Source organism: Sardina pilchardus, chromosome 2, assembly GCF_963854185.1.
Source record: "Sardina pilchardus chromosome 2, fSarPil1.1, whole genome shotgun sequence".
Taxonomy (NCBI): domain Eukaryota; kingdom Metazoa; phylum Chordata; class Actinopteri; order Clupeiformes; family Clupeidae; genus Sardina; species Sardina pilchardus.
Genome location: NC_084995.1, coordinates 35,029,127 through 35,050,844, shown reverse-complemented (window position 1 = coordinate 35,050,844; position 21,718 = coordinate 35,029,127). Strand labels below are relative to the sequence as shown.

General features: G+C 45.2%; 1 protein-coding gene across 9 annotated transcripts in view; it reads left to right on the top strand.

Moving 5' to 3' along the window:
* The first annotated feature begins 797 nt into the window (after positions 1-797).
* Positions 798-21,718, top strand: part of dlg1b (discs large MAGUK scaffold protein 1b) — a 95,408-nt gene continuing 74,487 nt past the window's right edge. For all 9 annotated transcript variants that reach the window (XM_062528531.1, XM_062528524.1, XM_062528519.1 and 6 more), the window contains exons 1-3: positions 798-1,473; positions 1,932-2,063; positions 9,755-9,921. In XM_062528531.1, coding sequence (XP_062384515.1) covers positions 1,455-1,473; positions 1,932-2,063; positions 9,755-9,921 — 318 coding nt within the window. In that variant the 5' untranslated portion in view covers positions 798-1,454. The remainder of the gene's footprint in view (positions 1,474-1,931; positions 2,064-9,754; positions 9,922-21,718) is intronic.

Below are 21,718 nucleotides of genomic sequence, written 5' to 3'. Positions count from 1 at the left end.
GATTACATTAGGTAGCCTATATTGCAAAAAAAACCAACAAAAAAACAGTTGATTTCATATCATGAAAAATAATAAATAGTTCAAATATAGGCCTATTTAGGCTATGCCTAATGTGGATAATAATAATAATTGTTAGCTTAGGTCTAGCCTACTCATAGGCTTATCATGAGTTCCATAATATTTGTATTAAATATCCTTAACTCATCCATGCAACTTCATTCCATGCATGAGTTTGTCAAATTTAGGTGTGCTCTTGCAGGCCCAGGTAGAGGCTATAGCGGTCAAAGCCTATGCTACTGCATCATGTGAGTGTCTTGAAAAAATATTACAACTGGCATAGAGTTGCATAGCCTAAAGTTGTTTCGTCATTCTGTCACAATCCAAGCCACTCATTTCATCAGGCTATGCAATTTACACAATTTGCAATTATGCAATTTGCTAGCCAAAAATAAAACATGCCTTCTTGGTGAGGTGTCTGTCATAACTTTATCAGCAATTTGCTTAAGTAGCCTATTTGGGAAAGGATCCAATCTAGCGCCAGTATTTCCCCGTGTTTGAAGCGTAGGCTCTAGCCATAAGCATTATTAACCAAATGTCCCGAACAAGTGAAATATCCCACTGTTTGTCTCCTTTAAGAAACTCCTAAGTCTCACCTTCCCTAAGCTGAAAGGTAGGGTAACACTGTCCCATGATTGGGTGGTCAAGGGTTGGGTTGGGGGTCACGTGATACATTTCCAGCCCTAGGACGCCATTTTGGAGGAAAGTTTGGAATTTCTGACACATAGGAAGAAAAAAAGAGGAGGAGATAACGAAGAAGTTTGACGTGAGGGAAAACAATCTTTCATTTCAGAGGGGGAACCGAAAGGACGACTGCGGAAGTGAGGATTAAAATCGCGAATCAACGGATCCAATTTTGTATGTGCCACTGAACTGGATTTGCAATTTTGAGTTTTGTAAATCCTCTGGCAGTCAGTGACGGCAAAAATCTCAAATTATTCTCAGTGTGAGCAAAATTAGCATTGCTCAAAGTAAACATGGGTCTTGGCGGTTGAATGGACGTGTTCGTCGGCCTTGAATGGAACTGAAGAACTGTCCGGACCCTTTACGAAGAGGACTTACTATTGCATATGTGGTGTCGTGGCGTCCCTTTTTCAACGCTGTCAGGTTCAAGAAGTGCAGCTGCTAGTTGGTTCGTGGTGGTACCGCTGGTGGCTGTTGTGTTTAGCGGGGACCTGGACGCCCACCCAGTGTGGCGGTTCTTTTTTATACCGTAGCGATCTGTTTGAACTATCGTTATTCTAAGTGAAATCCGCAGGTTACATGCAAAAGGCACTTCAGTTACCCCTTGACACTAGGGTTGGACGCCCAGAAACAGGAGGTAGTCGTGTGTGTTAACATTCGGATCAGCGCCTGGTCCGCTAGCTGGATACATTTTGGCTCAATTCAGCCTAATCATGCCCGTGCGAAAAAAAGGTAAGTGGTCCTTCACTAATACAATTGTCGCAAACTCAGCCGAGAGCGGTTACACTACTGCTGAAAATGTAGCAATTGGGACCACCCAGTTATAACTCTTCCCTAGCCAGTGACAGTGCATGTGGTCATAGTCGAGAAGTCTGCAGAGAGATGTATATTTAGCACGAGACGTATACCTGGTCTCACAGTGATATTACAGTTGTCGAGTCAGGCGATAGGCTGCAGCTGTGATTTTAACATGTTGTGTATTCGTGACTGTTTGAAGTAAATCAACTCCTGCCTTCTGCAGATGCCTAATGTTTACAGAATTGAAAAACAGAATTGTTACATTCCTACCACCGACTGTCTCATGTTTGATTGCAGCTGAAGGAGAAGGCTGTAAGGTTGGTGTTGGCCTTGCATGTAGCCTACGCCTCCCAAAGTGCTGCAGCTAACAAACTTTTGTGGTTGTTCTCCAGACGCACAGCGAGCTCTCATGCTCCTTGAAGAATATCGGACGAAATTGAACAATACAGAGGACAGACAACTGAGACACTCCATCCAGAGGGTCATCGACATCTTCCAGAGTAACCTTTTTCAGGCACTTATAGGTATATATCTCTAAAATGCTTTTGCTCATTCATTTCTTAATGAACTTAGGTGGGGTAGGCTACCTAGTCAATAGGCTACCTCTTGTCTTAATGAAGGGAGTTTAAAACAGGCATACCAGTCTCTCTCTCAGTAACTGTCTTGGTGTCTGTAGCCTGCAAGTGCTGAAATGAAAGTGTATTATCTAGTTACCATCTTGTGCTCCTTTGTCTGTGGATCCTTACTCCCAGGCATAGTGGAAGTCATAGATGATCACACTAGGATGTAAGGTAATATAAGTCCCCCGTCCCAGGATCTCTGCATTTCTAGTCTTCCTGTGCTTAGTGAGAGATGCCCTTTACGCTAAGCACAGTTTTTGTTGCATCATCAGCATTTAGCCTATGTGAACTTTAAACTACTAAGTGTAGGAGAGCCTGGTGGTGTCTTCATTTGTCAAAGTTGTCAAGGTGTCAAAATGTGTCACAAGTTAGAGAAATATGATACCCTTGCTAATTCCTTGAGGTGTGGATCTTTCTCAGTTTTGTGCAGTTTTGATAGAATGGCTTACTTTGGTTGTTGAACTTTTAGCTTTGTAGCTGAGGGATAGTTTGTAGATTATTTGTTGGTGTAGTAAAGGTAAACATGCCCTTATGATGGGCGTCTGCTGTGTAAGAAGCAGGAGTAATCCCTGGGAAACAAGGCTAGAGTTTCTCAATGCAGACTAACTGACAGCAAACAAAACATGGAGACCAACGAGCCAGGAAGAATGTTGAAAGTCCAGTTTGAGTTTCCCAGGAGTTTATTTGGCAGCCTGCCAGTATGTCTTAGTATCTTCAAGTGTAGGTTTAAGCCTCTCGTCAATTTTCCTACACTTTAAAGTACTCACATGAGTGACCTTCGAATGTGACTTAAGAAAATGTCACATATTGTCGAGTTCATTTGGAAGAAAAACCTGTGCTGTGTTGGTAACAGATGCGTAGGGCTAGTTTAGAACATGTTAGTAGCCCACTTACAGCATTTGCACGTTTTCCATTGTGCTTTTGGTCTTCTGGCAGATTGTAGACAGTGTGAGTCACTCCATGACTTTTTTTTTGCAGGCAGCTTAACTGCTGCATTATGGTGGACTTGACACCTTGCCAGGTTTATGACATGTGAAGCCATGCCACATTACAAACATGGTCACAAGCATGCATACTGCCACGCACACACACACACACGCTCAAACTGTTATGTACACAGGACATGCTTACTGTACATAGCCCCCCCCCCCCCCCCCCACCCACCCACCCAAAAAAAAGCCATACACTTTGTGGGAGCTGTTTACACACATGCCCCCCGCTGCATTAGATGGTCACTAATGAAAAACGAATTTGAATGACAGTTTTCCAATTCGACTCTTACCCCAAGATGTGTACACGAAGGGACAAACACAATGTAATCTGTCTGTTGACATGATTACCCAAGTCCTAATCCCCCAGCACTGATGATTTATGGCATTTTCACCCAGAGAGCTGCAGTGGTGGCAGCAGCAGCAGTAGTAGCAGCAGCAGCAGCAGCAGTCAGACTCAGCACTGCAGTCTGACTCCATGACCAGTGGATCTCACTGATCTCTCTCTTTCTCGCTCTCTCTTGCTCTCTCTCTCTCTCTCTCTCTCTCTTGCTCTCTCTCTCTCTCTCCCTCTCTCTCCCCCTCTCCCTGCGTAACAAGAATGAGAGTTAACAGGAGCAGAGCAAGTCTTCCTCTGCCTGCCTGCCTCCCCTCCTGCCTGTCTGCCTGCTTGCTACTCTCGTCTATATTTGGCTCGGAGGATACGCCAGGTTCGACTTCAAGCACATGCATATCAGTGATGGAGGGGATGACGTTACTGGACTGAAACCGAACTGATGCTGAAAATAATGCCCTTAAATCTTTTTTTACTTGTCGCTTGAAAGCTGCACAAAAGCATTCTTTAATCAGATTGGGCCATGTTGGGGAAAAAAAAAAAAAAAAAAAAAGTCGTTTCCTTCTGAGCAAACTGGCGTTGGCACAGCTGCACAGGCCTTTAATTTCACTGGGTCGCTCTATATGGTTAGCTTTTTTGCTGGCTCTCAATTCCGCCAGTCATTCTAATTGGAACGGTGAAAAAAAGGACCCGTTATTTTCAAACGCCCCTCCTAGAAAAAGCACCAACTGTTCCGTCACTTGCCAAATCAGTGGAAGAGTCAGACAGAGGATGTCACTGGAGCAGATCTTTAGACTTAAGTTTGTTATGTTCAGTCATACCGCAGAATGAGTGTTTGCATAACTCCGCACTGTGTGGCACAAGGGCTGGTGAATACTGAGTGCTCTGTGCTTGGGAAAGATCGGGTGGCCACTGTCTGTCCCGGGGCCCTCGGAGTATAGTCAGGCTCTGTGGAACGCGGTAATGGTAACCCTTGGCGACAGAGGCCCATTTTGTCCGACATCAATACAGTGCTCTGTGGGAGGAGGGTCTTGCCACAGTCGGCTCCCCTGTGGTTGCACGGCGAACATGAACCCCTCAGAGACCTGGGCCGCAGCCACAACAGATAACCTCACCCCTTGTTGTGACTGGCTGGTTGAGGAAGGAAGGAAGGGAGGAACATGGAAGTACCTGTGCTGAGAGTTGGGCCGGCTCGGCGGGCTGTGTGCAGTCGGGGCAGGCTGTTCTGTCTCGGGACATGCAAGTCGTCTCTGACTTACCCTAAAGCCACTGTGCTGCTGAAGGGGGTTCTGATTTATAACATCAACTGCCCCCCTCAAAACAGGAGGAGATTATAGAAGTGTGAAGTTGCTCAAATGCATTTCTGTGTGCACCCTCTTTGTGTGGTGGTGTGGTGGTGACTGGTGTAGAGTAACATGTGATAACTCCTCCAAGTTCAGCTGGCTGTGTGAATAAGAGAATAAATCAGATGGGACACATCTTCACATCTTGGCCTCCTATACTGTCTCAGTAGAGTGGGGGGAAGGGTTGGGGGGTGGGGGGTACACAGGTTGGGGTTATGGGGGATGCTGATTAGGACGATAGATGCGTTGTCGTCATAGCTGGGCATTAAGTGTGCCTCATAATCAAGTTGCCCTTTTAAGTAGACTGTTGAGTGCAGTTTGCCATATGTGATTTTTATGGACTCTGATGTCAGGCTGGCAAGTGTCCAAATGGGTAGGTTTTAGCTACAATTGTGATGTCTAATTTAATTTCAGTGCTGGCATGGTTATTTCTGTGGACACACTTATCGGCTTTTACTACTATGAAAATGCACAGTGTGTCAAAACAAACTTCCATACAGAGTCTTATTTCATTATTTATTCATGATTTTTTTTGGGGGGGGTGTGTTTGTCCCATCTATACCCACTTCTCCTTTCCTCCGTTGCGTTGCTGACCGTCCGCCGTCTCCGGGCCCCATCTATTATTGTTTGCCTAATCGCTGAAATGTGATCAACACATGAGGCTGGCAGCAGAGACGGCACAGACCGCAGGACGATGATGGGACTAATTTGCTCTCCCACGCCGGCGTATTGTCACTCCTCCTGTCGGTGCACAGGTGACCCTACTCGGGCTTTTGTTATCTGGATTGTGTGGGGCTGATGGCCCTCAACACTTTGTCTAATCTGACATCCTCATCTTGTTACATCCCGTCGCATTCTCCTGCTGGCTCCTTTTACTCCGCTTTCATTTGATATCAGCTCCATCACTCGACTTTTCCTCCGCTGACGTCACGTGTAGTAGTCCTGGAGCAACGCCCATTTGTTTTGATGGCTTCAACAACATGAGGTTTCACGTGGAGATTATTTTTGCCTCGGTGTCTTTCTGTTTGGTCTGTCAAGATGCATTTATTTTGCAGCGTAAACGTGGCCGTATCTTTTTTCACCTTTCTGTTTTGTTGTTGTATTGTTTGATTTCACTGTTGTCCCACGGTAAGAGCATTTCTGCACCTTTGGTGACCTTTCAGACCTTACCAGGGCAGTGTCCGGCGGCCCATGACAGACACCCGGATTATTCTGGAAATAAAGCGATTTTTAAACACACCAGCACTCTCCACTAAACCTCCCTGTAAGTCTGGCCAGTAGTAGATTTGGGGCATATTTATAGTTTGCCTGAATCATAACCTCATTTGATGCCATGCATCTGATTTACCCCTGAGACAAGATTAAATCGACAGAGCTGATTCACGCTGTTATTACATCCCTGCCGTCCCAACATGTGCGTATTGGCCGCTCCCTTCTCGACATGCCAGTGGACAGGCAGGTACCGCTGAGCAGACGTCAGCTGTGTGGTGGTCTGGAGGAGATTTGATTGAAGGGCCATGTGTGTTGGGTTTACAGTCTGGTGACATGGGGGCATATGGCTGCGCTTGCTCTCACAGGAATGCTACTGGACGACTCGCTCACTCTCTGCCGGCTCTGTAGTCCTGTCAAGACTGTCTTGCCTCTCCTATATTTTATTTAACAGTATGTGGTTTCCGACATATTCAGGCTAAACTGATTCAGATGCTCCAGGAGGTTAAGGGTAGTGTGACTCACTTTACCCTACTGTACAATGTATTTGAAAGATGGAGTAGAAAGACAGACTTTGACCTCCAGTGAAAATGTGGGTCCATATTCACATTGCAGTGCATTTTACTGTACATTTAAGTTTTAAACTGAGTTGCACTTAAAGTTTTTAAGTTTTCTCTTATACTCTCTTATGCTATTTCCTAAGACAAGAGAAGGACTGCAAAGCTATGTCAACTTTGATGTTGATGTCAACTCTCATACACAAGCTTGCTTTGAAAGATTTGATTGATTGATGTGAGTTTCTTTAATGGTTGATGGGTGGGATAGCCTACATCTGTGTTGGTTAGTGGGCATGCAAAGTACTACAAAGACGGATGCATGAACAAATAGACCAGAAATGATTAATGCAAATGGAGTATCCCATCCACATATTCAAACAATTCTTCAAATACATGCGTATTATATAGAACCACATTCTACAATAAAATGTCAATGTCGTCTAGAATTTAATTTAGTTTCAGCAATTGCAGTTGCATATCACAATTGGGACGATCTGTGTTAAGAAGATCTTCCTAATTTTCTCTCCAAGACATTGCTTTTTAGTTCTCCTAGACATAGGCTTAAGAACAGCCTTTTGATCTTTGCGAATTAAGCCTACTATTAATCCAGAAAATTAGGAATCCCACTGGCTTGAGACTGGCTTGCCCATTTCTGCTAAATCCGTGATTTGGGAGCCACTGATGCGTTGTGGATACGTTGTTTTTTTCCCTTTTATTTTTCACACCCGCCTCTCCCAGATTATTGGACTGTTGGGAACGTGACTGACAGCCGTGGCTGGTTAAATTTGAGCAATCAATATTGCGAAATCTATTTTCTCTCAGTTTTAAACTTCTGGTAGGAACAGTTTTCCTTGAAGCTCATTCTAGGGCCAGCATATCCAAACACCAAAAATCACAATGGTCTGAAGAAAATGCTGAGTGTGTAACTTCTCGAACATCATGTGGATGTTTAGTCAGCAATCTTCTACTGTGATTCACTTACTTTACACGGCACCGGGCTGTGTGTTGTGGCCGGCGTCACCCAGCCATTTCCATTCAGAGTAAGGGTGACAGAAATAATCTGGCATCTTCAGTTTCGTCCTGCTGTAAGCTCTTGAAGGGGGGTGACAGTGTCCCCAGCCCCAGCCTTTCATAGCGAAACCGGAGAGGTGGGAATCACCCCCTCCATCGTGTATTATAAAAATATTTACTCTGATTAACCCCGCGACGGAGCCCATGTGACCGCCCGCTTATTTTGAGCTCTGTCACCCAACCTCTGCCATGCATGGATGGAAGAACTCTGTCTGTCTGCTGTTTCTTACTCTGTTTACAGCGTTCCACCAGGCTGCTAGGCACCACCAGCCTTTAATCAGGAGCACTCCTATTCTATTGCTGGTTTAACTGTGAAATTGTCACATATTCGCCCCAAACCCCTTGATAACCAATGAGTCAGCAAGATTCTCATTGACTGAGTGAAAAACAAAAGTGATTCTGGAATAGTTCTCACTCCGCATGCAGATAAGATGCAGAAATCAATGGAATATCTCATGAAAGACATTGCTGCCGAGGCCCTTTTTTGAAATCCCATGACTTGGCTGCCCTCCAGTCATTTATCTGTGATTTTTCTTCTCATCGATTGCAGACGTGCGTCTGACACCCGACAAATGTTTAAATGTCCTGCTGTATGTTTACTACCACCGAGCTCGCGCTAGTTAGGTGCAGTTCACGTGAGACTACGCACTTGTCCTCCATGCCACGCGTGAGTGTAACCCGATGAACCCTGAAACAGCTGTAAACGACCTTTAAAGCCAACGCGGCCACCCCACTACAAGCCCCACACACATCTAATCTTTAGAGTTTACTCAGGGCTGTGTATTTATAGACGGTCAGGGGACATCTATCTACTACCAATAGCTGCCGCTGATCTTCTTATGCCCTAGAGATTTCATAGAAGAAGGTCTTTGATCTGTGAAAATTGTTTAAGAAAATGAGACCGAATGATCAGACTTACTACTGAGTTCCAATCTTTAGCCGCATGTAATACTAGTGTACTAAGTGTAATGCTAGTGTGACAAGGTTAGCTTAAGCAAATGACTATACAGATTGCACGTGACTGATATTGCACTGTGCATTATCAGTGGAGCACTGGAGATTGCTGGACTGGTGAAAGTATGAATACATATTTAAAAATAAAAATGGGTATCATTCAACTGTCTTGGTAATCATTTTTGATTTTGAACTATTCAGCTTGGCAGGCTAAAGCTATTTGCAGGTTGAAATGTTATTTGTTATGACTAAAAGACATGCATACATTTAATACACACATATCATGTGATGCATTTTAACTCCATGATCATGAATTGTAATTTGAGTGAATGGGATAGGGAGGCCTAGTTTGACCTCTGCTTAAGGCTCAGGTTTGTGTTTGTAATATTAGATTAAATAGTATTTATAGCCTGTTTGGTTCCAATTTACCAGTTGTCACCGTGTCGCCACTGAAAAGAATTGTAGAGGTGAGAAGTCGCCGTAATCAAAGACTGATTTATGCACCATGCCATGGATTGATTCCAAAATTAAATATTTGTAGTGGTTAAGACGCGTGCCTGCCCGCTCTGCATAACTACTAGCAATATTAGACAGACTCTCATTTGAGTTGAGTCTGCTATGGTCGTGTACACTTCTTTGTGTAAAAATGGAACTGTTCTTCCTATTCAAATGGTATCCCACCATTGTCATTTAGAAATTAGAATCATCAAGAAATTATGTTTTCAGACTGGTGCATTATTTTGAAAAGGTCTCAAGAAACGTTATTGGGACCAGGTTTGCCTTTTATTTATCATTTTCTCTCAGTTAAGCTGTCTGCGTTCTAACAGGGAGGCAACACCGAGCACATAACTGAAGCGCTCCGTTCACATTGCGTCTGCTGCAACAATGAGCTTCCACTGTGACCAGTAGACTGCTATCACTGCTTACTCCAGACGTAATAGTGGGACATAAGTTCTTAAAAAATAAGACCAAGTCTTTGAAAACTATTTTTACTTTTTTTGTGAATGCAGCGCTTCGGTTGTGGACCTCGTGTAGCTCGGGTGTTAATGTCACAAGTGTACGAGTATAGTTTAGAATATGTTTGTGTGCTGCTAATGTGAAGTTGTTGTCTTGACTGTTCCTGACCTGATTCTTGCAGATATCCAGGAATTCTACGAAGTGACCTTATTGGATCACCAGAAATGTGTGGAGCCAGTGAAGCCTGTGGAAGTGCTGCCCCCAGTCAACCTGTGGGACTTCCCCAGCTTTCAAAGCACAACGGTGACCTCCGACACCCTACCCAGCAGCCTTAGCACCAGCATAGAGGTAGGATTCTATCTCGGGTCATGCATGAGACTGGTCAGTAACAAATGTGAAGATTCAAAGCTGCTTCAGAGATTCAGAACTGTCAGGCTTCCCTGCCTGTTTGTTGCTTTTCATGTTCAAGACACCAACAGGAAGAAGAGCCCTCCCACAGTGCTCAAGTGTGGTAGCGGCAAAGACTGCATTACTTGCTGCAGCTTTTAGGATGTGTACTTACAGTAGTAACATGCCAGTGGACTTTGCTTGCTGTCTAAAGATGTGATCTCATGGTCTGTGAAGGTGATATGTGACATAAAATGAGTTTAAACTAGAACTTAAAATGTCATTAAGATTTTGATGGGAAGGCAGGTACTTGACTTAGAAAAAACTAATTTTAATTTCCATGTAACAACATCCTCTGTCTCATATCAGTGGAACATCCACACCATGGCAGTCCGAATACTTTTGAAAACACTTTTCAAAAGTATTGTGAATGCCTTCTATCACATTTCTTGCCTTATCGTAGTCACGTGCATGACTCTTTTATTTAAGGTAATGCTCAATATCTGTCCGCTTCAGTGCTGTAATGGCACAGAGCTCTTCTGACAGTTTACCATCCCTGTTTAGAGGGTTTTTGTTTACCCTCGAAGACAGGGGAGGATGGTAATGAGGGCTCGAGAGCAACACAGTGGAAGGCATTAAAAGCTGCTTTGTTGCTGGTTGGGTTGGAAACCGCTTTAGCGCGAACACCTCTCTAGAGCCCAAGGCTCATGCGCCTCTAATCCACTTGATTTTCATATCGTCATCGAGTCGGCGCGGCTCGGACGGTTGGGAGCGAGGGCATGCTCATCTTCACGAGTTATAAACATGTCATTTTCATGTGCATGATGACATACAGCTGAAATGTCGGAGGTCCCAAAGTATGTTTCTATCAGAACGAACCAAATAGATTCACTGTTGATGTAGCATAGCTTCCAGGATGTGTGGCAGCAAAACCTCCCCCTGGTTCACACTAGAATTGGGAGGAGATTAGCGTACTGTTATTTGGCAGAGGTGGCGGGAACTTGGTGTAGAACGATGCTCCGGCTCTAGGATACTACAGAGGAATCTCCTGACACCACCTCACTCCATGGCGCTAGAATAATAGAATTATGACCCCCAAGGATGTTTTATTGTCTGTCCACCAAAGGACAGGGAAACTATCTGACAGAATGACAAAATCTCCACTTTTTTTCAAAATGATCAATAACATACATGACTATTTGGAAATTTGCTAACCTTCAAAAAAGGCTTCCTCCTAAATGGGGGCCATCTTTTAAACAATAGAATGCCTTCAGTGGTATTTAGAAGGTTATTAACATCTTGATCTTTAGATGCCAATGTTATAGCCTGGCCATATGAACTTGAGGGCCTTTGAAGTTGTAATTCTCCTTGTAAAAAGCCGGCTTGTGTTGCTCAGTCCTGCTTGGACAATGAGTGTGCCGAGTGGTTGTAAATTCCTGTCAGGCCGCGGAGGACAGAATGCAGATATATGACCTGGAGAGAGCTCCGCTCTGTCCTCCTTTAAGAGCGATGGAGGCTGGCGAGGGTGACACACTGGGCTCTTTGCTCTCTGGCTGTCTCTGTGAGGCGCATAAACCTGAATGAAATGGATTTGCCAGGTTATCTGCAGCTGCCTAATCTGATTATTACTCAAGTCGTGGTTACCTGTGTGCCCAGGATGAGTGGAGCTCTTCAGCAGAAGGTCTTAACTACCAGCCGAGAGAGTTCTTGCTAGTCACTGGCGTATTTTAATTGGTCGCTGCCTTGCATGGGCCCGGAGTGCTGCTTCCCCACTCCGGAGTTGTGAGGCCATTCCGAGATGCACGCTGCAATCCACCTCCCACAGCTGGCCCTAATAATGCCTTTTTTTTCTCCGGAGGAGAGGTGTGGAGAGGTTCAAAAGGAGGAATGCGTTGCGGTGGGAAGTGCATCCCGTTATCATGCTGACCCTACTCGTAATGCCAGGCACGAAAACATTAGTCATGCGCTGGGACAACATCACAAATGCATTATCACAAGTCCCTACGTCAACAAGTGTCTCATTACGGAGATTATTACCGTTGGAAGTCTGTGTGTGAGTCACTCTGCTCATTACTTTTTATCCCCTGATTGAGTGCCCAGGATTAAGAGCGAAATGCATTGCACGTGGGCCCAGTGCAGAGCCTTCGCAGCCCCGCTGGTGATGATGTATTCTTCAAAACGGGAATAGTCCGCTGCACTCCCTCTGTGGTCGTGACATCGAACCGCATCTGAATCTCAATCACCATTAACCCATGTCATCGTGACTAATAAGATACATGCCATCAGACCCGGTCGCCTGCTCGACTCGTCTTCTTTCTACATTCACTCGCCACTCCACTCTTCCTAAACACAAGGGATATCAAGTTGAGATTTTCATCTGCTCGAGCATTTTTGATGCATTTTAATTGCAAAGCGAAATGTAAAAAGAATAGAAACATGTTAATAAGAACTATCAAGCCATCAGCTGTTGGGTAGACGCTTTTTAAAGAAATAACCTCTTCTCTTCTTCTTTTCCTAAAAAAACAAAATCAACAAATCATTGTGACAGGACTCTCCCCTTCTTAATGAAATACTACACGTGCTTGCTAAAGCTCGAGCGTCTCCCTCAGAGTTGGACCAAGTAAGTACTGTGCTGTACCGCTGGGTACCTCTCCCTACGGGTGGGGGTGGGGCAATGTCCCCCACCGCATGCTTGGATCCCACTCCACACCCTCCATTGCCTCTTTGCCTGGAACATGGGACCCTGTCTGTGGCTATCAGCTCATATATCAGTGTTGCTCTTCATTTACCTGGGCTGGGCTTGCAGGTCTTTTTGTTGTTTAGCTTTTGGACTGTGGGTTTGTTTTGGAGAATGGGGACGCCATCAGTCATTGTGATGTTTGTTTTTCTTTTATTGTGATGTCCTGTGTTGGCTGGTGATATGGATTGTTTGTATCTTTCCGTTGGTGGATGTGTTTACCTCAGTATGATTCCTCCTTTTTGTTTTATTAACTCATAAACTCATCATGTTCAAACTGCTAACATGGGTTGGATCACAGTCTACTTTACGTCGGTTGATGTTGGGAGGAGGGGTGAGTGAGTGTGTTTGTTAATGAATGAATGGCCTGTTCACATTATGGTCTGCAGCCTTTTGAATGGCGCGCAGATTTGTGCTTGCACATAAAGCTGTCTGAAAGGGCTTAAATCCCTCCCACTGAACTCAAGGTTCTTTTTGTTCCTTTTTGAAAAACCAGCCATTTGCAGTGTTAGTCATGCCCAGGCTGCCTCCTCGGGTGGTCAGTGGCTATTTTAGCCTGCGCAAGTTTCTCCAAGACACAGGAGCACGCAGCAGTGACGAGCTGCAAAAAGAGCCTGCGAGCTAGTTCCATGTTAGACCAAAACAAAGTTGTTGTGCGGAGTGGCCCGAACGTGAGGCTTTGTTTTATGTTGTCAAGTTAGCAAGAGAGAGGCACAGAGTTGGTTGGCAGTTGCAAGATGTCTGTTTGCGATTTCTATGTGCCTATTGCTATATGTCTGATTGAATTCTACGGCTAACTTCATGAGGTCATTTTGTCATGTGGAAAAAAGAGGTGTGGTTGTGGAAGTACTCATGTTTGTATGCATGTGTGTGGATTTATTTATTTATTTATTTGTATTTCTGTCTGCCCAATGTTTGTCTGCTCTGTGTGTGTGTGTCTGTGTGATACGGTGGCCACCATGGAAACACTAAGTCAAGAAGCGTGTTTTCTCTGTGTGGTCATCAATATGAGAAGGGAGCAGCTTTCAGGAAGCCTCTTCACGCTCCACTGCCCCGCTGCATATTTCCTGCCTGCCAGGCCGGTCTTCTTGCAGATACCCACCTTATTTTGCTTTAAAAAGAAAAAGTTTGCGCAGGGAATTTTGGGAAATGCAAACTCAGAAACATGATGAATACCCTTGCCTTTCTCGGGGAGAAGGCCTCAGCAAAAAAAAAGGAGGCGTTTTGTGCAGTTTTGTGAAAGCATGGTCTTCTGAGGCAATAGGGATGGGCTGTGAAGTTGAAGTCTAATCACTGAATCTACACAAATAAAATATTTATGTGTGTGCTGCACTTCAGTGTAATGTAGTCTCTCACAGCGGGCCAGTCTTTACGGCACATCTCTCAACACAGCGCCGCTTTGATGAAGGGATTTTATATGAACGCTGCGCTTACTGTGTTTCCCCACCACTTGCTGTGATGAGAGACGACAAACATGTTTGTAGGGCAATTTGATGAAAGTGCCTCGTCAGTCAGTCAAATATATTGATCAATGGCAACCATTAAGTTGTAATGATCTCTCAAGTACAAAACCTCCTCAGCCTCAGCCTCAGCCTCAGCCTCCTTCCCCCCCCAAACCTCACCCCCATGACCTCACTGTAAATGGTTAACTGCTAACTTGGCAAATGTGCTCTGCTCAAGAGATCACACCACAGCACAGTAGAGGTGAAACTGTTATTGAATACAGTAGTGATGTTTAGAATTACCCCACCCCTCTTTTGATGTTAATCATCTGCTTGTTTGTGGACATAACATCTTGGTCATCATAACACTGTAAAATAGGCATCATAAACCGCATGTGCAGGAATAGGCAATTGTGCATATTTTGGGAATGTTGGAACTGAACCCAGTCGCTGCCTAACATGCGTAACATGCATTCCTGGGAGGTATTGATACCGGCACATTGTAATATGGGTGTAGTGACTTCTTTTCAAAAATGATTTGGATCGCGGGGGCGGGGGCGAGGTGGTCCTGGTTTTCATTTGACTTTCCCTGGTGCAAGTGAATGAACACTGTCAGAAACAGCGTATCACTTTGTATTTGGCGGTGCTGGAAAGTCATCGGGTCCTAAGTGATGCGTCTCGACGTGTCCTACAGTCAGTGGCGCACTGAGCAGTGCACAGAGGCATTATGTTTTAAGTCTTGTACCTCACAGATTTACTGTCATGACACTCACCGCCTGTTTGCACGTATCGATTATTGACGGACACGATGTGGTAGAGTACATTCGTCTCCTGATTTGTAGTTTTACAAGTGCTTTAAAAAATGTATCGCTCAAATCATGACTAGGAGGTCACGACAAATCTTCGACCAATCTGAGATGATAGGTTATTAATGCGCTCTCCAAATACTGTTGATTGATAAATAATAATAATATAAAAAAACATTTTAATATTGCAAATGAAATCGTGTGGAGTAAGTCGTACGTGGTAGCCTATATTAATGAAGAGGAAGAAATCTTCTGTTTTTTTTTGTTGTTTTTTTTAAGATTTGCCACGTGCAGTAATTAAATCGAAGAAGTAGCCACTACAGTACAGAATTGCATTATTTCAGCATCGGTTTTTAAGCGCTCTTTTAATCATACTTTCCCACTCAAGCTCTCTCTGCCACGGGAGCCCGCTGTGACGGGGTTAATAAAAGAACGCAAGCATAATTGCATGTCGCTGAATTGGAATTTGCATGGTCTGAAGCAGTGCGCTCCCCGACGCTGTAAACTCTCCACGCGCTCTCGGCATCATCTTAAACGAGTTGGCAGTTGCGTCGCACTCGCATTTCATGAACTTTACGGATATTGGAAGGAGCGTTGACACAAGAAGTGCTAAGATGTAGTTCCCCCATACCCCCGTTACGGCTGGGACAGCGTTGTTAATGTATTTATGTGCGGATACACTGTCGTCCTGACCGCAGCCAAAAAGGTGCGAAATGAAATGCTGAGCGTGGTGAGTCTAGCCGATACGGAAGGATGGACTGCATATGCATTGTTACGACAAAGGTAAGGTCCAGTCCTCTTAGCGCGCAAAGTAGCCAACGGATTGGTGAGAAGTAGAGCTTGAGGTTGTCATATGCTTTGATACGGTTCAATTCTGGCATATCTCGATTCTTTGCAGTACTTTGACATGGGGATTTTAGCTGAAGGAATGTAATGATCCTACTGTAAGTGTCATCAGGATCACGGTGACGGCTTATTTTCCATGTGCTTCAAAAACAAAACGCCCCCCTCTTTATTTTTCTCACCGTGCATCATTTCTTCTTTTCTTTTTGAATGATTCCGAATTGTCTGCTATGGAATTTCTTCCTGAAGCAAGACTAGGGCACAAATCAAATCATTTTTGGGGGGAGGGCATGTGTTTTCTTCTTGTCGTGCAAATCTGCTAACACTGCATGTTGGACAAGGTGGCTGCTGATGCTGAAACAGAGCACACCTGCTCCGTCGCTAACTTTTTTAAAGAGGGGGCTCCTGTAGAGCCCTTGCCGCGAGTAACGCCACAGCCACATCTCGTATTCGTCTTGTTTCTCCCTCCAGCTGGGATGACACCACACCCTGGTACCTTGGAGACAGTTTGCATGCCGTGTCCCCATTTCCTGTGTTTGTCTGTGTCTTGTCTGTATAGCTGGAGTTTTCCCTCCTTCTTGTTGGGTTTCTCGGGGTTTAAAATAGACACCAGTGAGATGTGTTTAGCCCCAAAGCCTTCTCTGTTTTTCTCATACCCATTCCGAGGCCATTTATGATTTATGGTGCAGCTTTATTTGTGTAAGATGTGGACGAGAGCTTAAGCCCCCCACAGATTATAGGAACGTTTTCTTTATATTTCAGAAGTGGTGGGAAAAGCAGGCAGGGTGGGCCTGCTTGACCAAAGTGTGGTGACCAGAGTGAATTGGTGTTTGTGTGTGTGTGTTTGTGTGTATGCTTGTGCGCGCACAGAAGGGGACAGCATGTGCACTCATTTGCAGTGATCACACATTCCCTCGTAGGTGCCAACTTTGCCACCTTTGCAGAAAAATAGCGTGCTGAGCGAGGGAAGCTGTCGATGCTGAGGTCACATCCTGTAATCCCTGATTAGTCTCACACACACACACACACACACGTACACATATACACATACACACATACACACTCATACACAATCTATGTGTCTTGTGCTATGCAGCGGTATTGACTTCATTTATCACCGTTGAATGCAAACGGCCGTATTTCTGTAGCCCAAGTCGTCGGGGCTTGCCGCAGGGGTCTTCAGAAACCCAGTGGCCCTTAATGACTCATTAGTAGTAATCTGTTTCAGAACAGCCTGTCCTTCTGATGACTCACATGGAGCCCGCTTGCACCCATGGCCGGAGGGGCCGCCCTCCACTCCCTCCTACCCCGCCCCCCTTTTTCTTCTGCCCATAATGATCCGAAGTCGAAGCCCTTCTCCCTTTTGGTCTCAAGTCTCTCCCCAGCACAGGTTGATCTGAAGATGAATCACCATCTGCTAACGAAGAGGAGGAGGAGGTGGTAGTGGTGGTGGTCGCCCAGCATCTTCCAGGCCAGCTCTCTTGTTATGACTGTTGCATTGGACTGGTTTAATCCGGCAACAGACATTGGTGTGGGCTTGTGTTTGTAATAGTAGTATGACTGCAGCCATGAACTTGGCTTTCTCATAGTCAATGGCATGCCATCTTATGCCTCACTGGGCTTCATTATACCAGTAGGGTTCTAAATGTTGCATTGCCCAACAGATATGTTTCACATGTGAAAGTGAAGAAAAGAGAGTAAAGAAATATCTTTTCATAAACCACTCAGGCAAAACAAGCAAAAAAAAAAAGCTATTGGGTCTAGTAGAAGAGTGATCCCCTCCCAAATCCTCATAAAAAATCGTTGAGTTGTTCAATGATGTCAGTGCAAGCCAACGGAATCTCTTGGAGCGACATTCTGCAAAGCACTGCCTAGACTGTAGTGTACTGCGTCCTGCTGTATGATGAGTTTGACTCTGCCAAGAGCAATTTTAGCAAAATCCATAAATGCGTGCATGATTTGCGAAACTTTGCCTTCTTAATCCCTCCCTTCCCCCCCAGTACTGTGCATGTTGCAGTAATTATTCAGGTACTAACCAAGGATTACAGAATAATATATTTACCAAATGTTCCTTCATGTACCCCATTTGCTTTCCTGTTTTGAACGCACATCACAAATTCCACTCGCACAAGCAGGTAACCAGTAGAAAAATCTGGGAGGAAATTTCTTGTATTTTCACTACCATCCTAGTGTAGCTGTATGATTGAGCTGGTCAATAGAGATTTCTTTTTAACCACTCTTCAAATCCACTTCAAGCGCTCCAGTAAGGCAGGGCATCTCGGAATGCTTATCTCTTTCTCTCTCACTCTCTCGCTCTCTATCTGTCATTATGTCTCACTCACTCTTGCCATCACTTTTTCCTCTCTGTCGCTTTCTTCTGCCATGTCTCTTTCATCCCTGCCTGTATCCCTTCATCTTCCTGTCTTTCTGCTTCTCTCTCTCTTTCTCTTCCTCTCTCCCTCTCTCCATCCCCCCTCTCTCCCCTGCCCCCCCTGCCTGCCCCTGTCCTCTGCCAACCGATGCAGTGTACATACATGTCAGGCTGGCGTTCGGCTGGCAGATGGGCTCCAGCGGTGAGCGCTGTGACTGGATGTTTTTTGCACACGCATGGCTACGCTCGGGGTATGGGTGAATGCCACACACAGCAGACCTTGCATTGAAAGCCCCGTGGACCTCCATCCATGTCGAGCCATGCCAAGCCCAGCGCTCTGCCCCCTCCCCCCCCCCCCCCCCTCGCTGTCCTGGCAGGCGGGCATAGCAGGCTTTCCCTGTCCATCCCCACACAGTGTGGAGATAGGAAGGAACCCCGGTCAGAGGGGCACGGGAGGAACCGGCCTTGATTTATTTAACAGCGTCCCCAGAGGTTTGAGAGCAGCACTCCTCTCCCCTGGCCCTCTCCGTGCGGTCAGGACTTCAAATCTGGAGCAGCGGTGACGTCCTCAAGCTCCATGTACAGCGTGCGACCGTCTAAACTATTAGGCCGTGGTTTCCTCCTCCCTGCACGGCTCCTGTCCTGATGCTATGTGATTTAATTCTTCGGGCTTGTTACACAGGACACCATGTAGTACTCAGTTTTGTACTCAGTTTTGAACACAGCTCCACATTCAGATGAATGACCGTGCTGGTGACTTCATTTGACTGAACAAAAAAAAAAAAATCGACTCTTGCATCCTAATGTGCCGTAAATGCAGTTTCTTCTCTGGGGGCATCGGGCAAATTATGCTGGGATGATTTGCTGGAGGGAGCCCTAAGTGATTTTCTGTGTGTTATTTTATGGGACAGTTTTTCTATGACTTAACATGACGTGTCTCTCTGTGTTGACCACGATTGCTGCTCAGACTTATAGGGAAACAGAACAGGCTTTGCAAACAGCTAAACATTTACTCATTCATAGTGGGTCATGTACAAGTGACTATGCCTGACCCAGAGTTTTTTTTAAAAAATGTTTTTATTAATTTTTGGTGTGTGTATTTCTCCAACCCCATTCCATCATAGTCAGCTGTGCTCAATGACCAGACACAATGACCTCTCAGAACCCCACCCCCACCCCCACCATGCCACCCACCCTCTGTGTTTCTTTTAGCATTAGGTGGTTGCTGGAGAAGGGGGTCAATATTATTGTTTTTTCTGCAGAGGATACTTGACGTTAAAAGCTTCACGGTTCCAGGCACACATAGTATTGCTACCCCGGTGTTTTGTAAAGGCTCTGCCACAGTCAGCTAGGATCCAGCTGAGCCTTGAGGGCACGACTGCGCGCAAGACAGCCCCGGCTCCATTGCACATCACTCAGTGCTTTTGCCTCGCGTAAGTGCTCCAGTTCAATTTTTTGGGGTTGATGTTTTCTGCTCTGGGCGGCGTGGCATAGAGTGGCGTCGTAGCTCCAGTCAAATGTCGCGCTGTGCGAGATCTTTCACTATGCGTTGGGGTGACTCATGGGACGGGTTTGGATGCCTCCCAGCCCTGCTGTCCCTCTCTCCAGAGGCAGCGATGTCTTAATACACACACACACACACACACACACACACACACACATAGCGACACACATAGCTAAACACTCGGCACTATCGCTGCCTGCAGTTTGTCTCATGCTGAAGATTCAGTCTGCATGTGTCAACCATCTCAAGTCTGTGTATTATACACAGCGCACAATATAGCAATGCAGAGTTTCAGCTGTCAGGCTGTAGGCTGGCAGAGTGTGCTGTGTTAGGATTGGTTTGGAGAGCTCATGTCCCTGGCATGCACTCAGTGTTGTCACCAGAGGCTACATCTTAAAGTTCAACCTTTTCCTCCTAATTGTAATGATGGCCACTGAGTGCTAGCGTGGTCATGGAGGAGTTGTCAAAGTTTTTTTTCTTTATTGATCTCTGTGGAGCAGAGCTCAATGTTAACTTTTAAAAACGGTTAAAAGTGGTTGCCAGCTTGGCAACCTTTAGGTTGCCAAAGCCAACCAAATCTGGTTGCCACTTGTAACAATTTGGTAGCCTAGGGCAACCAGGCAACCATTAATGTCGAGCCCTGTTGAGGAAATAATGCAGGACTGAGTCATATTTTGTACTGCTTTTCGGTACATCTAGTTTCCAGATAGTTTTGAGTCATGGTGGATATCAATATGGTCATTGTAATAGGTCTGTGTTTACTCTGCTGATGCAACTTGAGAGGAAGTATTGACTAAGAAGGCAGCTTGCAGAATACGTCTGAAAAAGTTCCCTCTTTGTGTTGAAAACGAAATCTTTTGTCAGAATCTCCCGATGCGGTTTCTTCCTATTTGGCATCCCATTAGTACAGGCTGCTTTTCATAGACCCGCCAGCAATTCTTGGTTATTTATTCAATTAGTCATGCTCATAATTTGTGTGCGATCTGGAAAAATGAGCTGAGGGAATAGCTTGTTGTAGGGCTGCTTCTAGCAATTATTTTCATAGTCGATTAATCTGTTGATTATATCAAATAATTGATCATATGTTTGATAAATATATTGTCAGTAAAGCCCAAAATGGTCCTCAACTGCCTCTTTTTGTGTCCACACGCCAAAGATGTTTAGTTTACGGTCATAGAGGAGTAAGAAAAATTTAAATGAAAATATTAATGTTTAAGGAGAAACATTTTGAGGCATTTTCCTTAAGAAATAACACAAACCAGTCAACCGATTACCAACATAGTTTGCAACTACTCAATTAAAAAGATAATTGTTGCAGTCCCAGCATTTATTATTAGTCAGTATTGCTTTTTATCTGGTAGGCTACAACTCACCAGAAAAGACTGGCTCCCCTGTGTTGCTTGCCTGTGACCGAGAGGGAGCATCCCCCACACCCACAGCCCTCCCCTGGGCCTCCTCAGCAGACGGGCAGCCTGGGTGCACTGGGCAGCAGCCCGCCAGAGGCCCAGGTGAGGGAGGGAGAGCCATTAGAATGTGCTTTCAAGGGTGTAGGAGGTGAGCTGGAGCCTAGAAGACTAAGTTGGAGTACAACAAGGACAATGCGATTACTGGTCTTTGTTTTGAGTTTTGTTATGCTACTGCTGCTAGCAATATAAGGCCTTCGCTCTACCTGTATGTCTGTAGCCCCTGAGTGTCTGTGAGTGGTGTAGCCACTGAGTCTTGGTCCAAGAGAGAACCTCAGCTTGTGTCCTGACACTGGCTGAAAAACACTTAAAAACAAATTATACATGGCGTAGAGAAGCTAGAGGCAGTTCTGACTAGTAAACAGGGTGTATCTTCATGTTCTGGCAGTTACACTGTATGTTTCACGCCATCAAGCAATGATGCAGTCTCTCGGCTTCAAACTCAGCGATCTTTTTGAGCTGTATCCCAGTGTGTCAGATCAGACTTCCACACTGCTGTCCTGACTTGTTTCTGAACGCAAGCGGGCGTCCCGCGTGAACCTCTTGGGAACGGGACGTCTCACTCAGTGTCCTGCAGCTGGTTTTGGAAGGC